Source organism: Equus przewalskii, chromosome 10 (assembly GCF_037783145.1).
Source record: "Equus przewalskii isolate Varuska chromosome 10, EquPr2, whole genome shotgun sequence".
NCBI lineage: Eukaryota > Metazoa > Chordata > Mammalia > Perissodactyla > Equidae > Equus > Equus przewalskii.
Window position 1 is genome coordinate 32,255,600 of NC_091840.1, and position 11,938 is coordinate 32,267,537.

An 11,938-nucleotide genomic window follows, 5' to 3' on the forward strand; every position below is an offset into this window, starting at 1 on the left:
ATCAGCCTAAGACCAGGGTAAGGGTCCTGGAGTAATGTTAAAGCTTCCAAACCAATGAAATATACCATCCAGTTTCTTTACATAAGAATCTTTTCATGGATAACTACTAATAATGAACCAAAATGACTGAATCCCAATGAGAAATCTGCAGGAATTCTTGACGAGGCAGGACCACTTAATTCAGAGATGATTTAAGGTTGCTTCTCTAAGAATCAAGCTTAAGTAAGAATGATGGGAAAAGGAACTCAGGAGGAAGCAGCAAGATAGAGAAGTGCTCTACCCTTTTAGGAGACAATGTCAATTCTTGATGATCTGTACTGGAAGAAATGTGCACAGCTTCCAACAAAACTCTTTCTGACTTTACAAGACTGACTTCGGGGGCAACATTTACTTTTCCAATTATACTTGGTTTAGGTTAGCATTTAAATTAATTTATATTTCCTAGCTTCCCAACTAAGGAGGAATTACTTGACACAATGTTAGGATTAGATATTACTTTCTCCAGTAATCCATCCACAGATAACTGTTTGTGAGACAGGCTTTTACAGGAAGCCTTCTATTAAGGAGTACTAAGTTCTTTCCATTTCTTGTCAATCAATATCTGTTAAACTGTGTCAGCACTGCATTTGGCTCATTGAGAAATAAAAATATTACAAAAATTCCACTGGGCAGGAAAAACTAACACAAAACTTTCAACAGTAACAAGACGAATTGTGAAGAGACTAAACGTATCAGAGAAGAGAGCTATAATATGGGTTAGAAACTTGCTTTTTATACTTTCAGGAATAAAGTTTAACTTGAGGATGATCAGGATTTGAAGCCACACGGTGACGGCTAAGTGGGAGGAGGAGAGGAAAAAAGTCTAAAAACATAAACAAATACATAGCAGCAAAAGTAAGCATAGTATTTGCCAGATCAACCAGAGCAGGGGAAGATGTGATTGAGAATAGTGATAAATTGGAAAGGTAGACTATAACCCACTGTTGATTCACATTAGGTGAGTGACATAACATTTTCAGAAGATTCGATGTGATGGCCAGGGTGGAGACTGGAATCAGTGAAACAGGCTAAAAATCTTGAGTAATGAATTTGGGTGCACAGACGAGGATTCTGGTATGGCAAATGGAGATGGCAGGGAAATCCAAGCAGCATTTCAAAGAACTCTATCTGGCAAGTAAACAAATCTCTAGTTGAACTCAAGTCAGATACAGTGGCACCGTGGCTAAGAACAAGTTACATTAAAAGTCTTCAGACTTGACTACCACCTTGCTGCAAGTTTACTACCTAGTTTTAGAGGACAAATGAGCCATTTTTAGTTTTCTTTGTTGCAGTGTGCTTTTTGTACTGCTAACCAACATTTTACATTCCTAGTCTTAAGATGTGGATGTCACTTTTGGTTAATCTCTTAATTCAAAAAATCTTTTAAACCTCCAAAAATAATTAGAAACACTCCAGGTTACAAAATGGAAAGTGATGTTTTAATGTTACGTACAAACATTTAGCTTCTACTACACAGTAAGTATTGACCGAATAGGGATTTATTCCCAATTTAGAAATAGAAGAAATTCAGACCTATATTTACTGGTTATTTATTCAAGATATTCAGAAAGGGAAACAAATAATTCAAACTTCTAGGTTTCTCTTCCAAAGCAACTGAACTGAGTAATTATCTTTCGAGTGTCTACTCAGTGCATAGCACCGTGCTATGTACCTGGGAGGAAAAAGGAAGAGATAATGACCTGTTAGAAAAGACAGATATATAAACAACTCACTGATATCACAGCAGAATGGCATAAGTTTTAAGATACAGTAAAAATAATACTCTGTAGAAACATTGAGGAAGGACCAATAAGTGTATTCAACTAAGTTTACTTAGTGACCATCATGTGCCAGACATGGTCTTGGCTCCTTAGAAAACAAGTTCATCAACCAAGAAAGTTGAATTAGATGGATAGAGCAAGCAGGCAAGCTAGGTGACATATGCTACACTACAGGTATATACACAGTCTGCGCCAACACACAAGGGAGTGATTCTGTCTGTATGATGGCTGTTAGAGTTTACAGAGGAATCTTTTAGGGACTATTCAAGGTAAGTTATCCTTCTCCAAAGGAAGAGATGAAGAACATTGCTCGAATAAGAAATAGTAGAACCAAATGCAAAGAAATGCTGGAGAACACCAAGTCCTGGGATATGAAGTATACCAAGGGGACAGCTAGAGATGAGACTAGAAAGGTGGGCTGGGGGTCAGGTTACCAAGGGCCGATATATTCACCTAAGGAGTGTATCCTCCTCGCAATGAGGTTTCAAACAATTTTAGCAGGAAGTGACATAATAAATTTTTCATTTTAGAAAGATCACTCTAGCAGCATTGGCTGGTGAAGAGTTGGACTTGGGGGTGAGGATACTAATGGATTTCTAACCATCAGTGGTGTTCATTGACCACATAAGTAGATGTTGTAACTTTAATTTCTAGGCATGCCACTTTAAGGGTAGAAGAGATTCACCCCAGGACTTAAGCTCCTATTTAATAGGCTGTCCTCTGTTTGACTGATGTGGCAGTCCATTCCTAAGTATTAAACCTTAATAATTGCCCCAACCTGAAAGCTCATCCCAAATTTACACATAAAGACTCCCCTACTAAGACCCAGAACCTCAGAGTACAATTCTGCCATGCCTTCTGGTACTTCAACAATCTCCAAGTTTCGTCTTTTTTTTTTTTTTTTTTACAAAGGGAATTCTCGATTCTCATTTGTGCCACTTTGGATTAGAATGCCTCTGCACAAGTTAAATTAAGGAGGCAACAGAGCTAACAATTTTAGGACTAAAGACAGACGTTATCAATCTAGTGTACTTTCAGTAATCTCAATCCAATTTGCTGCAAGGCTGCTAGTCACCAACCACATTCTGTGTAGCCTCACTTGCTGCATAAAATATCTAGCAAGCAGGGTAATCGCTATGTAAATTTGATTCTTTGTTCTCTACTAGAAACACCTTTATTTGTCCTCTTTCAGTCTTAGTCTTCAAAGCAGACAAGTTTTTAACATTGTTTTAAAGCAACTGCACCCACACCGATTTTCTTGACTAAATCGGATCAAGTGGGCCTAATAGACTTTTAATAAAGTATTCTAAGTGACAATTTAAAAAGAAGGCAAGTTTGTGTCCTTTACATTTTTACAATGTAAAGTTGGGGGAAGGGGGGTGATGGGAATGACAAATGCTTAGGTGTTAATTCCCAATAATTTTCATCTTAAAATGGCATTAAGTAAACATGTCAAGAGAACTGCGCAGTGACTTTTTGCTCACAAGATACTCTGTGTACTTAAGGCCTAGAGAACCCCAAAATATAAATAGCCAACCTGATGATAAGCAGGGTTTTAATACACACTATCATTAAATGTCTCTTAGTAATGCCCAGAAGACTGATACCACTCCAGAAACTGTTTCAGACCATGAAAAAAACTATAAAAGTCTCTGAAATGGACATTTTTCTAGTATAGGACCAATTTTATGCCTAGAATTTTTTTGCAGCACATCTCCTCTTGTACGCAATTCTTACAATTCTGGCCTTACTATTCCATACCTGGAGACGTACAAAATACGCAGAAAAACAAGCAGATTCACGTCTTCTGCATTCTCTCTTAAGTCCCAAAACCTAGGTATATTTTCCTGATTTACAGAAGTTCAGTACTCACGAAGTAAGCTCTGTCCAAAATCTAAATGGATCCAGAAGCTGAAAAGCGAAAGACTTTGCCAAAACAGATAAGGGAGAGGTAAAGCTAAAGGAAGAAAACATACCAAAAGACTAACTTTGGAGCTGATATAGAGGATTAAGAGTTGTCCAGCTTGCTGTAGATTCTTTACAGCAGGGATAATTTCTTGATTTTATATCATAGCTCCCCCTAGTGGCTAAGTGACTTTCCCTAGCATTTATTTACTCAAATGTGGTGGAACATTGTAAAGCAAAACCTCCCCCAAAAAACCTAATCAGACATGCGGCATCCCCACAAATTAACGTTTTGTTCAAAATATATTTGGTAAGTATAACTACAGCATCCTAGAGACGCTCTCAATTTCCACTATCTTCACATTGATAGTTCTAGCAATAGTAGATAGATAAAAGCTCTAATTAGTATGACAGGAGTTAGACACGTTTTAACTGTGGATTAAGACACAACACCCAGGATGTGTTGAACTAATGGTGTGTTTCGTGTACCTATCTAAAAGGCAACCTCCTTATGCAAAAGCATGCATGACTTCTCTTCCCCAAGACCCAGCCAGGTAACGATTAAAATGATTATGAGGTTATTTCTGCCTAAATTACCTTCTATATGACAAAGCCTAATTTATTCTATTTTCTGTATACTATAGAAGCACCAAGTGAACTTTGTAACAGAAAAAATACCCTTGATCCCTAAAAAATCACAACCATCTTCAAGGTTGTCAGGCAGTTTTCAGGAGTTAGTAAGAAGCAGCCCCAAAGCGCTCAACCACAGAAATAAGAGCTGGTTTAAGTATACTAAAACTTCTTGGGCCTATATTTAAAGCAAAAGTTTTTGCCAGGATTACCATACACTCAACAGTCACAATAGATAGAATCAACAGGCGATTTCTTATAATTTCTTTACTTCATGCAAATCCCAGCTTTTCCTATATGATCAGATTGGTCAGTGTTCCTGTAAACAAAGTACTGAGAAAAATTATCCCCAAAGAATAGAGTGTTCCACCATATACAGTAGGATGGCAGAATATTTCCTTCACTAGAGTATGTTTTGTGAGTCCACCACAGCAAGAGACTATTAAAAAATGTGGGTCCTAGCTTTCTCTTCTTTTGGCTGCTTCAGACTAGAAAGATGGGTAACTTACATCTCAATTAACAAAGGATCCACAGCAACAGGTCTGTTTTCACTCATACCCCCAAAAACGAGAAAGCTTTTGCCCTGTACATTCTACTACAGCTCTACAATCCCTTATACCAACCCTTGGGGGCAGATGGATTTGAAATTCAGAGCTTTTGCACTTTATATATAAAGATATGAATGGCACATAGACCCTGTATCACTTAACTCCCTCAGCAAAGCTGTGGCTACTGCGTAAGTAAACACATCAACATTTCCGCAGGAAGACAGTTTAGTCACAGTGCAAAATAAAGACATCAGTTCTGGTCAGGTTTTACATTCCATTAGTTCTACAACAAAAAAAAGTCTGTTTTTGGAGTTTTTTGGATAAGAGATTATAAACTTGTTTTCTGCCTTTGCATTCTTCGCATCGTAATAGAAATAGATTAAACCAAAGGATGGTCATGTTACAACAGAACTTCAGTCTAATTAAGAGTTTCTCTCCTTTTAATACTATTTATGGTAAATACATACATAGAACTTATTTCATTTGTAATTTCATTACAACTTCATATACAAAGGCACATATAAGAAATTCATCTTCACAGAAACTTTTTTAAAAAAAGACAAAAAACACAAGCCCTAATGAGCAAGATTTACTTTCCAGAGACAACACTGAGAAGGCTGAAATTCTACAATCATATTGAACTGAAGCATGAGTTAATAAACGAACACTTGAAATTTATTCAAGTATGAAACTTAGGAAAAAGACATTTTAAATGAAGGCAATCTTCATATTCCACAGAATTGAAGAAAAAAATTAAACTTACGTTATAAAAATAAAATTCAGATCCCAAACAATTAGGAATCAGAAAATGGGTTTCTTACCTTTTCTTTCCAGAATGATGTGGACTGAACAGCAAGGTGGGTTATTCACTCTGATGTTATGGAAAATAATTGCTTCTTAGAGAGACTTAAGTTTTTCCTTGATTAAAAAATAATTATAAGCTCCCTACAATATTCTAAGGTAACATAGGGAGAAGAGGAAAAATTCAAACCAGCTTTTTTAGTTCCAAGAGTGTGACTTTCTTCTAATAGCTGCCAATACAGATAGAGGTTTAAAGTCCATTTCCTAAGTCTGTATCTCCTCTCACAGCTTTTAGCTGTCTCATCTGAACTGCAAAACCTGTGCCCTTCTACCTTTCACAAATACAAATTAAACACTCACTAATCTTCACATAGCCTATATACCAGTCAAGGAGTATTTTGTATTTCACTTCAATTTCGGTGGGAACTACTAAAACTTTTGGTAGAGTACATCTTTCAACTTAGCTTAAATGCACTCAACCTTGAGTGAAGGAAATTTCCATCTTGGTCCTGTTACCAAAATAGTCAATGAATACAAATGAGCCCAGGCTTGCTAAGTCTACCTCACATCAACCTTCCACAAATTAAGTTACTTAAAAGTAGTGATGAACATTCTATACACGAAACAGAACTGGTTTTACTCTATTTTTCCGCTTGACTATATTTTCAATTCTTGCAAAAAACAAAAACAAAAACAAAAAAAAACACTAGTCACTTCCTTAATGAATCTATACCAAGTGCTTTACTTAAATACTTAAGGTGGAATCCTAGTTTTGAAATCGATATCCCTTCTTTTCCTCCTGACATTCCACAAGGTTCATTTAAATGTATTGGGTAGGTGACCTTATGCAAACCTCTCTTGAAGTCTGTTTCCTTCACTGCCGATTATTTCTAGTTTTTCCTAAGTTTGAAATTATGTCACCTGAACAGCTGTCTTAAATTCAGCTTCCAACTATGATCAGCACCCAAGGGAAATGTTAAGATTTAGTTGTTTGTTTTGGGTGCAGAAAGAGTGGTTTGATGGTTTTGACCAACCATGAGGAAATCAGAAGAAAAATCCCCAACTCAAGCAAGTTGAAAATTTAGCACCAAGGGGCTATAAAGTAAAAAGATACAAGAGCGAGTAAACTAGGTATCGTCACTGCTTTGTTGTTTTGGATACAGAAAAACCTTATAGCTGAGAAGGGTTTACAACGCAAAATTCTCAAGAATGCCCAGCTTTTTATTAGCAATAATGCATTCAAATAAGCAATTAATCTTCTAGTGTACTATCCATTTCAAAAAGCAAAAGTAATTTGTCTTGAGTACTAATCTGCGCTGAATATAACATTTAATACTTACCAATTTTTGAGATACAAGTTTCATTGAGAATCTCAAAGGCTATCTCTCCAAGTTAACATCAATCTAACAGTCACCACCTGATTTTGCACAAAAACTTACGCTGGGTGGCTGATCACCAAAAATTAAGCAGCATCTATAAATTTTTTATCACTTTTTATCCAAGTATGGGAAGTTTATCGTTCAGAGACTAAATCATCCCCTCATTTACCATATTACATAAACAATTGCCTTATTCTCACCCTTTCTTATCTTCCCCTGAAGACTTACAACAATTAACAGTAAGAGGTGGCTAATATCATTTATTACAGATTACCTTTCAAGAACCTTTAATTTACTAACACATAAACACAAGAGTCAGAATCTTACCAATTTAAAGTATTAAGTGATAGACTAGTCACCCATTAAAATCTTACATGAAGAGGAAAAAGGACAACCATGCATAGTTTTTTAAAAAATGTTTATTTTTTTTCAAAGAAAAACGGCAATAGCCAATTGGAAACCTACTTATTCTTCAACTCCAATTTTGTTTTCTTTAAATTTAGAAGTGACTTACTGATTTACTATTTTAAACAAACCCCCCCTTTCCCCTTTAAATGTTTACCATCTACTCGTGCTGAATCCTTCCAAGGAGATTGCTCCAGCGTTTATCTCCAGGTCCTCGCTTTGCTCCTTTTACCAAAAAATGCAAAACACAACTCCATCGTGCATCTTAAGGGCTCCAATCGTCAAAAATAGGAAAAAAAAAAATCTTTGGAATAGCCAATTAAGTTGAATAAAAAAAAAAAAATCCACACGAATGCGGTTTGGTTGGGGCAGGAATCCACTCCTATGTTCCTGGTAATCTGATCCCGCTCCATGAATCCTTGTAATTCATCCTCCCTATCCTATCCACATTATGATTTGAATCCAATGATCCAGCTCCAAGGATTGGGATCCAGTGAGCCCTCTCCAATCCAAACCTTTATAACCAGCAAAACCAAAAAAGAGGAGGCAAAATGTTAGATACTGTAATCAAAAAAGGTTTCTGGGGAATGATGAGTTATGTCTGTCATCAGTTTAACAGATGTACATCAATAACTATCAAATTCCCCAAAACAAGTTTCTGAATGGTGTTCAGATAAATTTTAGAAACTTAATCATCATAGAGACTAATTGGAAGAAGCATTTTATATTTACAGTTCAACTGATAATGCCAACACTTGTTACTGTACAGCGTATTACAGGTTTTGTGGTTGCAAAAAGTTATGTAGTTGAAAAGTTTACTGGTATTGCTACCCACCTAAGTCTAAACTAAATCTAATGTTCCCACCTGCAATTTGTAAATTAAAGTGTTTTAAACATACCAGTCAATTATGAATATTAGTTTAAAGGGAAAGGTGAGACTTAAAAGTATTCCCAACTAGATTATCTACACCAATACGTTGGAATTCTATATTTTGCTTTCATTTTGTCTTAAAAAAATGAAATAGCAACGCTATATCAGTCACACAGAGGACATGCAGACTTAGCAGTATTGATATTATACTCTATCTGGTTGGAATTAAAGACACCCTGTACCCACATGTACACCAACAGCAGGTCACACATTAACAGTTGTAACTAAGCACTGTGACAAATTAGCCAGTTCTTCCCACATTAGTCCCTATTAAAACAAAAAAGGGGGGAAGGGAGCAAAATAAATTGTTACAAAATGGGCAATGTAATTCTGCCACAATTGCCAAGGTTTAAAGAACAAAGCAATTGTAGCTAAAGATAACTGCATAAGATGTTTGCAAGTGTTTTAAGGTAGATGTATATAATCATTTTTAACCCCTGCCTTGTAGTATAAGGTCAATACTGCCAATTTCATCTGTGACAATAGCACTTGGAGTCATACCATTGCCTCCATTATTGATCTGATCCTCCTCAATCCTCCTTTTGACAATCCTAAAATGATTGAAATGTGCTCCACAATCCTTAATCCAAAGCATTCTTAATCCATCTCTTCAGATATGTCTACAGAAAGACACATGAAAAGCAAGATAAACATAAGAACTTCCCCAGGTAAGATAACCACAAACACCCCCAACATCCCAGTTCACACAAACCAGAGCAGAATAGACATTTACACAATATCACAGTCTGAAGAGCATGGAGAGTTAACTAAATTAAACAATCCTGTCTATGACATCACTTAAAATACAATTTATCAGACATGAGGGGAATGTAGATGTTAGGAGCAAGGGGATATTACACAAGAATGCAATTCAACACTTTAGCCCATTCTGAACAAAACAGTTTGAATTAAAAAATGAAAAGATTGTACTGAGTAAAGGAAAACTGTATACAACATGGGTTCTACAAAAAGTGTCACCAATCATCTTATGTACGAGAGCGAGATCTGCTATGACGGGGAGAATAGCGTGGTGATCCTCTGCTTCTCCTTGGGGAGTAACTGCGACTCCTGCTGTTGCTTCTGCTACGGCTTCTGCTACGACTACGGCTTCGAGATCGAGATCTTCCATAACTTGGACTTCTGGGCCCATCAACTTTAACCCGGATGTAGGCAGTTTCTCCCTATTGAATAGACAGAACTTTCGATTGAAAGATCTAAGCTTTCACCTGTCTTCAGGCATGCTGAATGAATACAATGTAACTACAGCCAGAAATGTGGCACTTTTACTCGGACACCCTTGCCTGAATCTTACCTTCAAATTCCACTGTTAAGACCACTGTATCCAATTCTGGCCAAACAAAAGAATAAGTGTATAACCTACCTCATGAGATCTAAACTTAGTGTTATCCAGTTTTCGAACTGCATAGGTCATATCTTCTTTCCGTACAAACTCCACGACACCAGTGCCATCTCGGTAAACATCAGCATAACATACATCACCTGCTTCACGCATGTGATCCTTCAAGTCCTGCCAGCTTCCACTTGGAGGCAGTCCTAAAAAAGTGTTTTTCAACACCAATTACCCTATGTTTCACATTAAAGTTTACATTAGAACAAAGACTACTTTAAAATTTATGATTATACTTAAGATCCTAGATAAAGAGCTGTAAGATTCTGGAATCCAGAGTCCAAAGTTATTTACAAAGTAAGAATCTTCATATTCTGGGTACCACAACCTAATTTGGTCCATCTCCATTACTTAGAGTAATCTTTGTTTACTAAATTCCCCTAAGAAACTAAAGTAACTTAAGACCCAGCATAAAAACTTGCATTTGTCAAATTGGGCATGCAAGTAAAATTTTAAAGTGGCTCTTGTCCCTTCTCATCAACCCACACGAACAAGAAACTCACCAGAGACAACCACTCTGTTTTCAGAACGCCTGGATGGCGGGCCATAGCGGCCTCGGGGAGCCCCGCCACCTCCACCCCCGCCGCCGCCTCGGCCGGTACCACGGCCGCTTCGAGGAAACTCCACCCGCAAACGGTATCCATCGTAATCATAGCCGTCGCGACCGTACACCGCGTCTTCCGCGTCTCTGCGTGATCACAGAAAGCAAAAGGGATGAGAACAAGGGCCGGGAGGGGCAGCCAGATCGGCCGGGAAGCAGAGGCCCCGCACATGCGCACCCAGTGGGGAAGAGCCCACATGCGCCGCATAATAGGAATGGCCCCTCCCCCACCCAGAAGCACGCCAGGCGCCCGACCACGACACCAGCCCTCCGCGCCTCAGTTTCCCGCTCCGAGCCTGCCAGTCGGCTCTGGGGACGTCCACGGGCCCAGCCACCAGAGAAGCCACACCGATTCGGCTCCTTACTCGACTCCTGCATGGGCGACATTGTCTTGCCCCCACCTAAGAGCCCACCTCCCCATCTCTGTTTAAGGCCTTGGAGCCTTCCCCAACTCCTCCAACCTATCTCCTCAAGGCCACAAGCCCCAGGCCGCCTCACCGCGGGTCTTCGAACTCAACGAAGGCAAAGGGCGGTCCTCCGCGGCGATTCTTGAGATCGATGTCGCGAATAGCACCGTATTTGTAGAACACGTCCTCAATGTCCTTGGTTCGGATGTCTGGAGGTAAGTTACCCACGTAGATGCGACAATCGTTGTTCCCTGCCGGGCCACGAATCACACCACCTCCCGACATGGCGGCGACGAAAAGCGCGGACTCGAGAACAGGCCTTCCCACCAAGCCTAGCGCACCGCAGAGCGAGCCCGCAGCGACACCACGTCTCCCGCGTCCCCTCCAAAATGGCGCCTTTATCAGCTCGGCGCACGGATATGGGGGGAGGGAGGAAGAGAAGCGGGAGGAAGCGGCTATTCGATCTCAGTACGCACGCGCAAGAGCGTAACGGGTGCTGCGAAAACTACGTTCGCGCACGCGCGACGTCACCCTCCGCGCGAAGGGGAAAAAAGTTCCCCGCGTTCCCGATTTGGGGAGTCGTTAGCCAATGGAGTGACCCGCCGTTTGGTAAAAATTAAATAGAGGCCTCGTTAAAGGGGTTACTAATCCCTGTAGAGTCTTAAAGGAGAGCCAGTTTCCCCAGGAATGAGCCTCTTTTAAAGCAACTCGGCGCCTTGAAAGGAGTTGGTGAAACCTAGCCTAGAGCTTTGTCCCACCATGCTCTGCGGTGTTAACGGCCTTTGGCGGGAAACACTCCCGGGGGCGGGGTCAAAGGGGGAGGGACCGGCCGGTTGCTCCGGAAACGGGGGCATCCTCGTAGAGTGCCCTTAGTCCGGGAGCTGTGTTCCTGGTGATTCAGCCGACAGCCAAGGCGTGCCTCTGTCTTCCCTCCTCTTCTGCGGAAGGCCGTGGACTGCTTAGACACGTCTCTAATTTAGGGGAACCCCGCTTAGATTCCTTAGTAAATATTCTGCGCTCGTACGGTTCCACCTTCGATTCAGAACTTAACTCTGTATAGCTCAATTCAACACTCACTGTACTAGTGGCAGTGGTTCGTGCCC

At 39.7% G+C, this 11,938-nt stretch overlaps 1 protein-coding gene across 4 annotated transcripts; it reads right to left on the reverse strand.

Moving 5' to 3' along the window:
* Positions 1–7,484: 7,484 nt before the first annotated feature.
* SRSF1 (serine and arginine rich splicing factor 1) lies at positions 7,485–11,622 on the reverse strand. Of its 4 annotated transcripts, none has more exons than XR_543670.2 (5): positions 10,927–11,622; positions 10,331–10,515; positions 9,801–9,973; positions 8,921–9,600; positions 7,485–8,003 (listed from the first exon to the last, which is right to left on the reverse strand). XR_543670.2 is itself a non-coding variant. In XM_008512839.2 (4 exons), exons 1-4 carry the CDS (start codon positions 11,118–11,120, stop codon positions 9,406–9,408), a joined length of 747 nt encoding a protein of 248 aa, XP_008511061.1. In that variant the 5' UTR covers positions 11,121–11,622; the 3' UTR covers positions 7,485–9,405. The 4 variants fall into 4 exon arrangements, 2 of the variants coding, with proteins under 2 accessions (XP_008511061.1, XP_070418353.1); XR_011523393.1 differs by having other exon boundaries at positions 8,921–9,039; positions 10,927–11,282; XM_008512839.2 differs by having other exon boundaries at positions 7,485–9,600.
* Positions 11,623–11,938: the final 316 nt, after the last annotated feature.

Excerpts from the sequence above, each read along its gene's own strand:
- SRSF1 (XM_008512839.2), bottom strand. The coding sequence starts at position 11,120 with ATGTCGGGAGGTGGTGTGATTCGTGGCCCGGCAGGGAACAACGATTGT. Across the intron at positions 9,974-10,330 it reads AAACAGAGTGGTTGTCTCTG|GACTGCCTCCAAGTGGAAGC; the intron begins GTGAGTTTCTTG and ends ACACTTTTTTAG. Across the intron at positions 9,601-9,800 it reads CTAAGTTTAGATCTCATGAG|GGAGAAACTGCCTACATCCG; the intron begins GTAGGTTATACA and ends TCTATTCAATAG.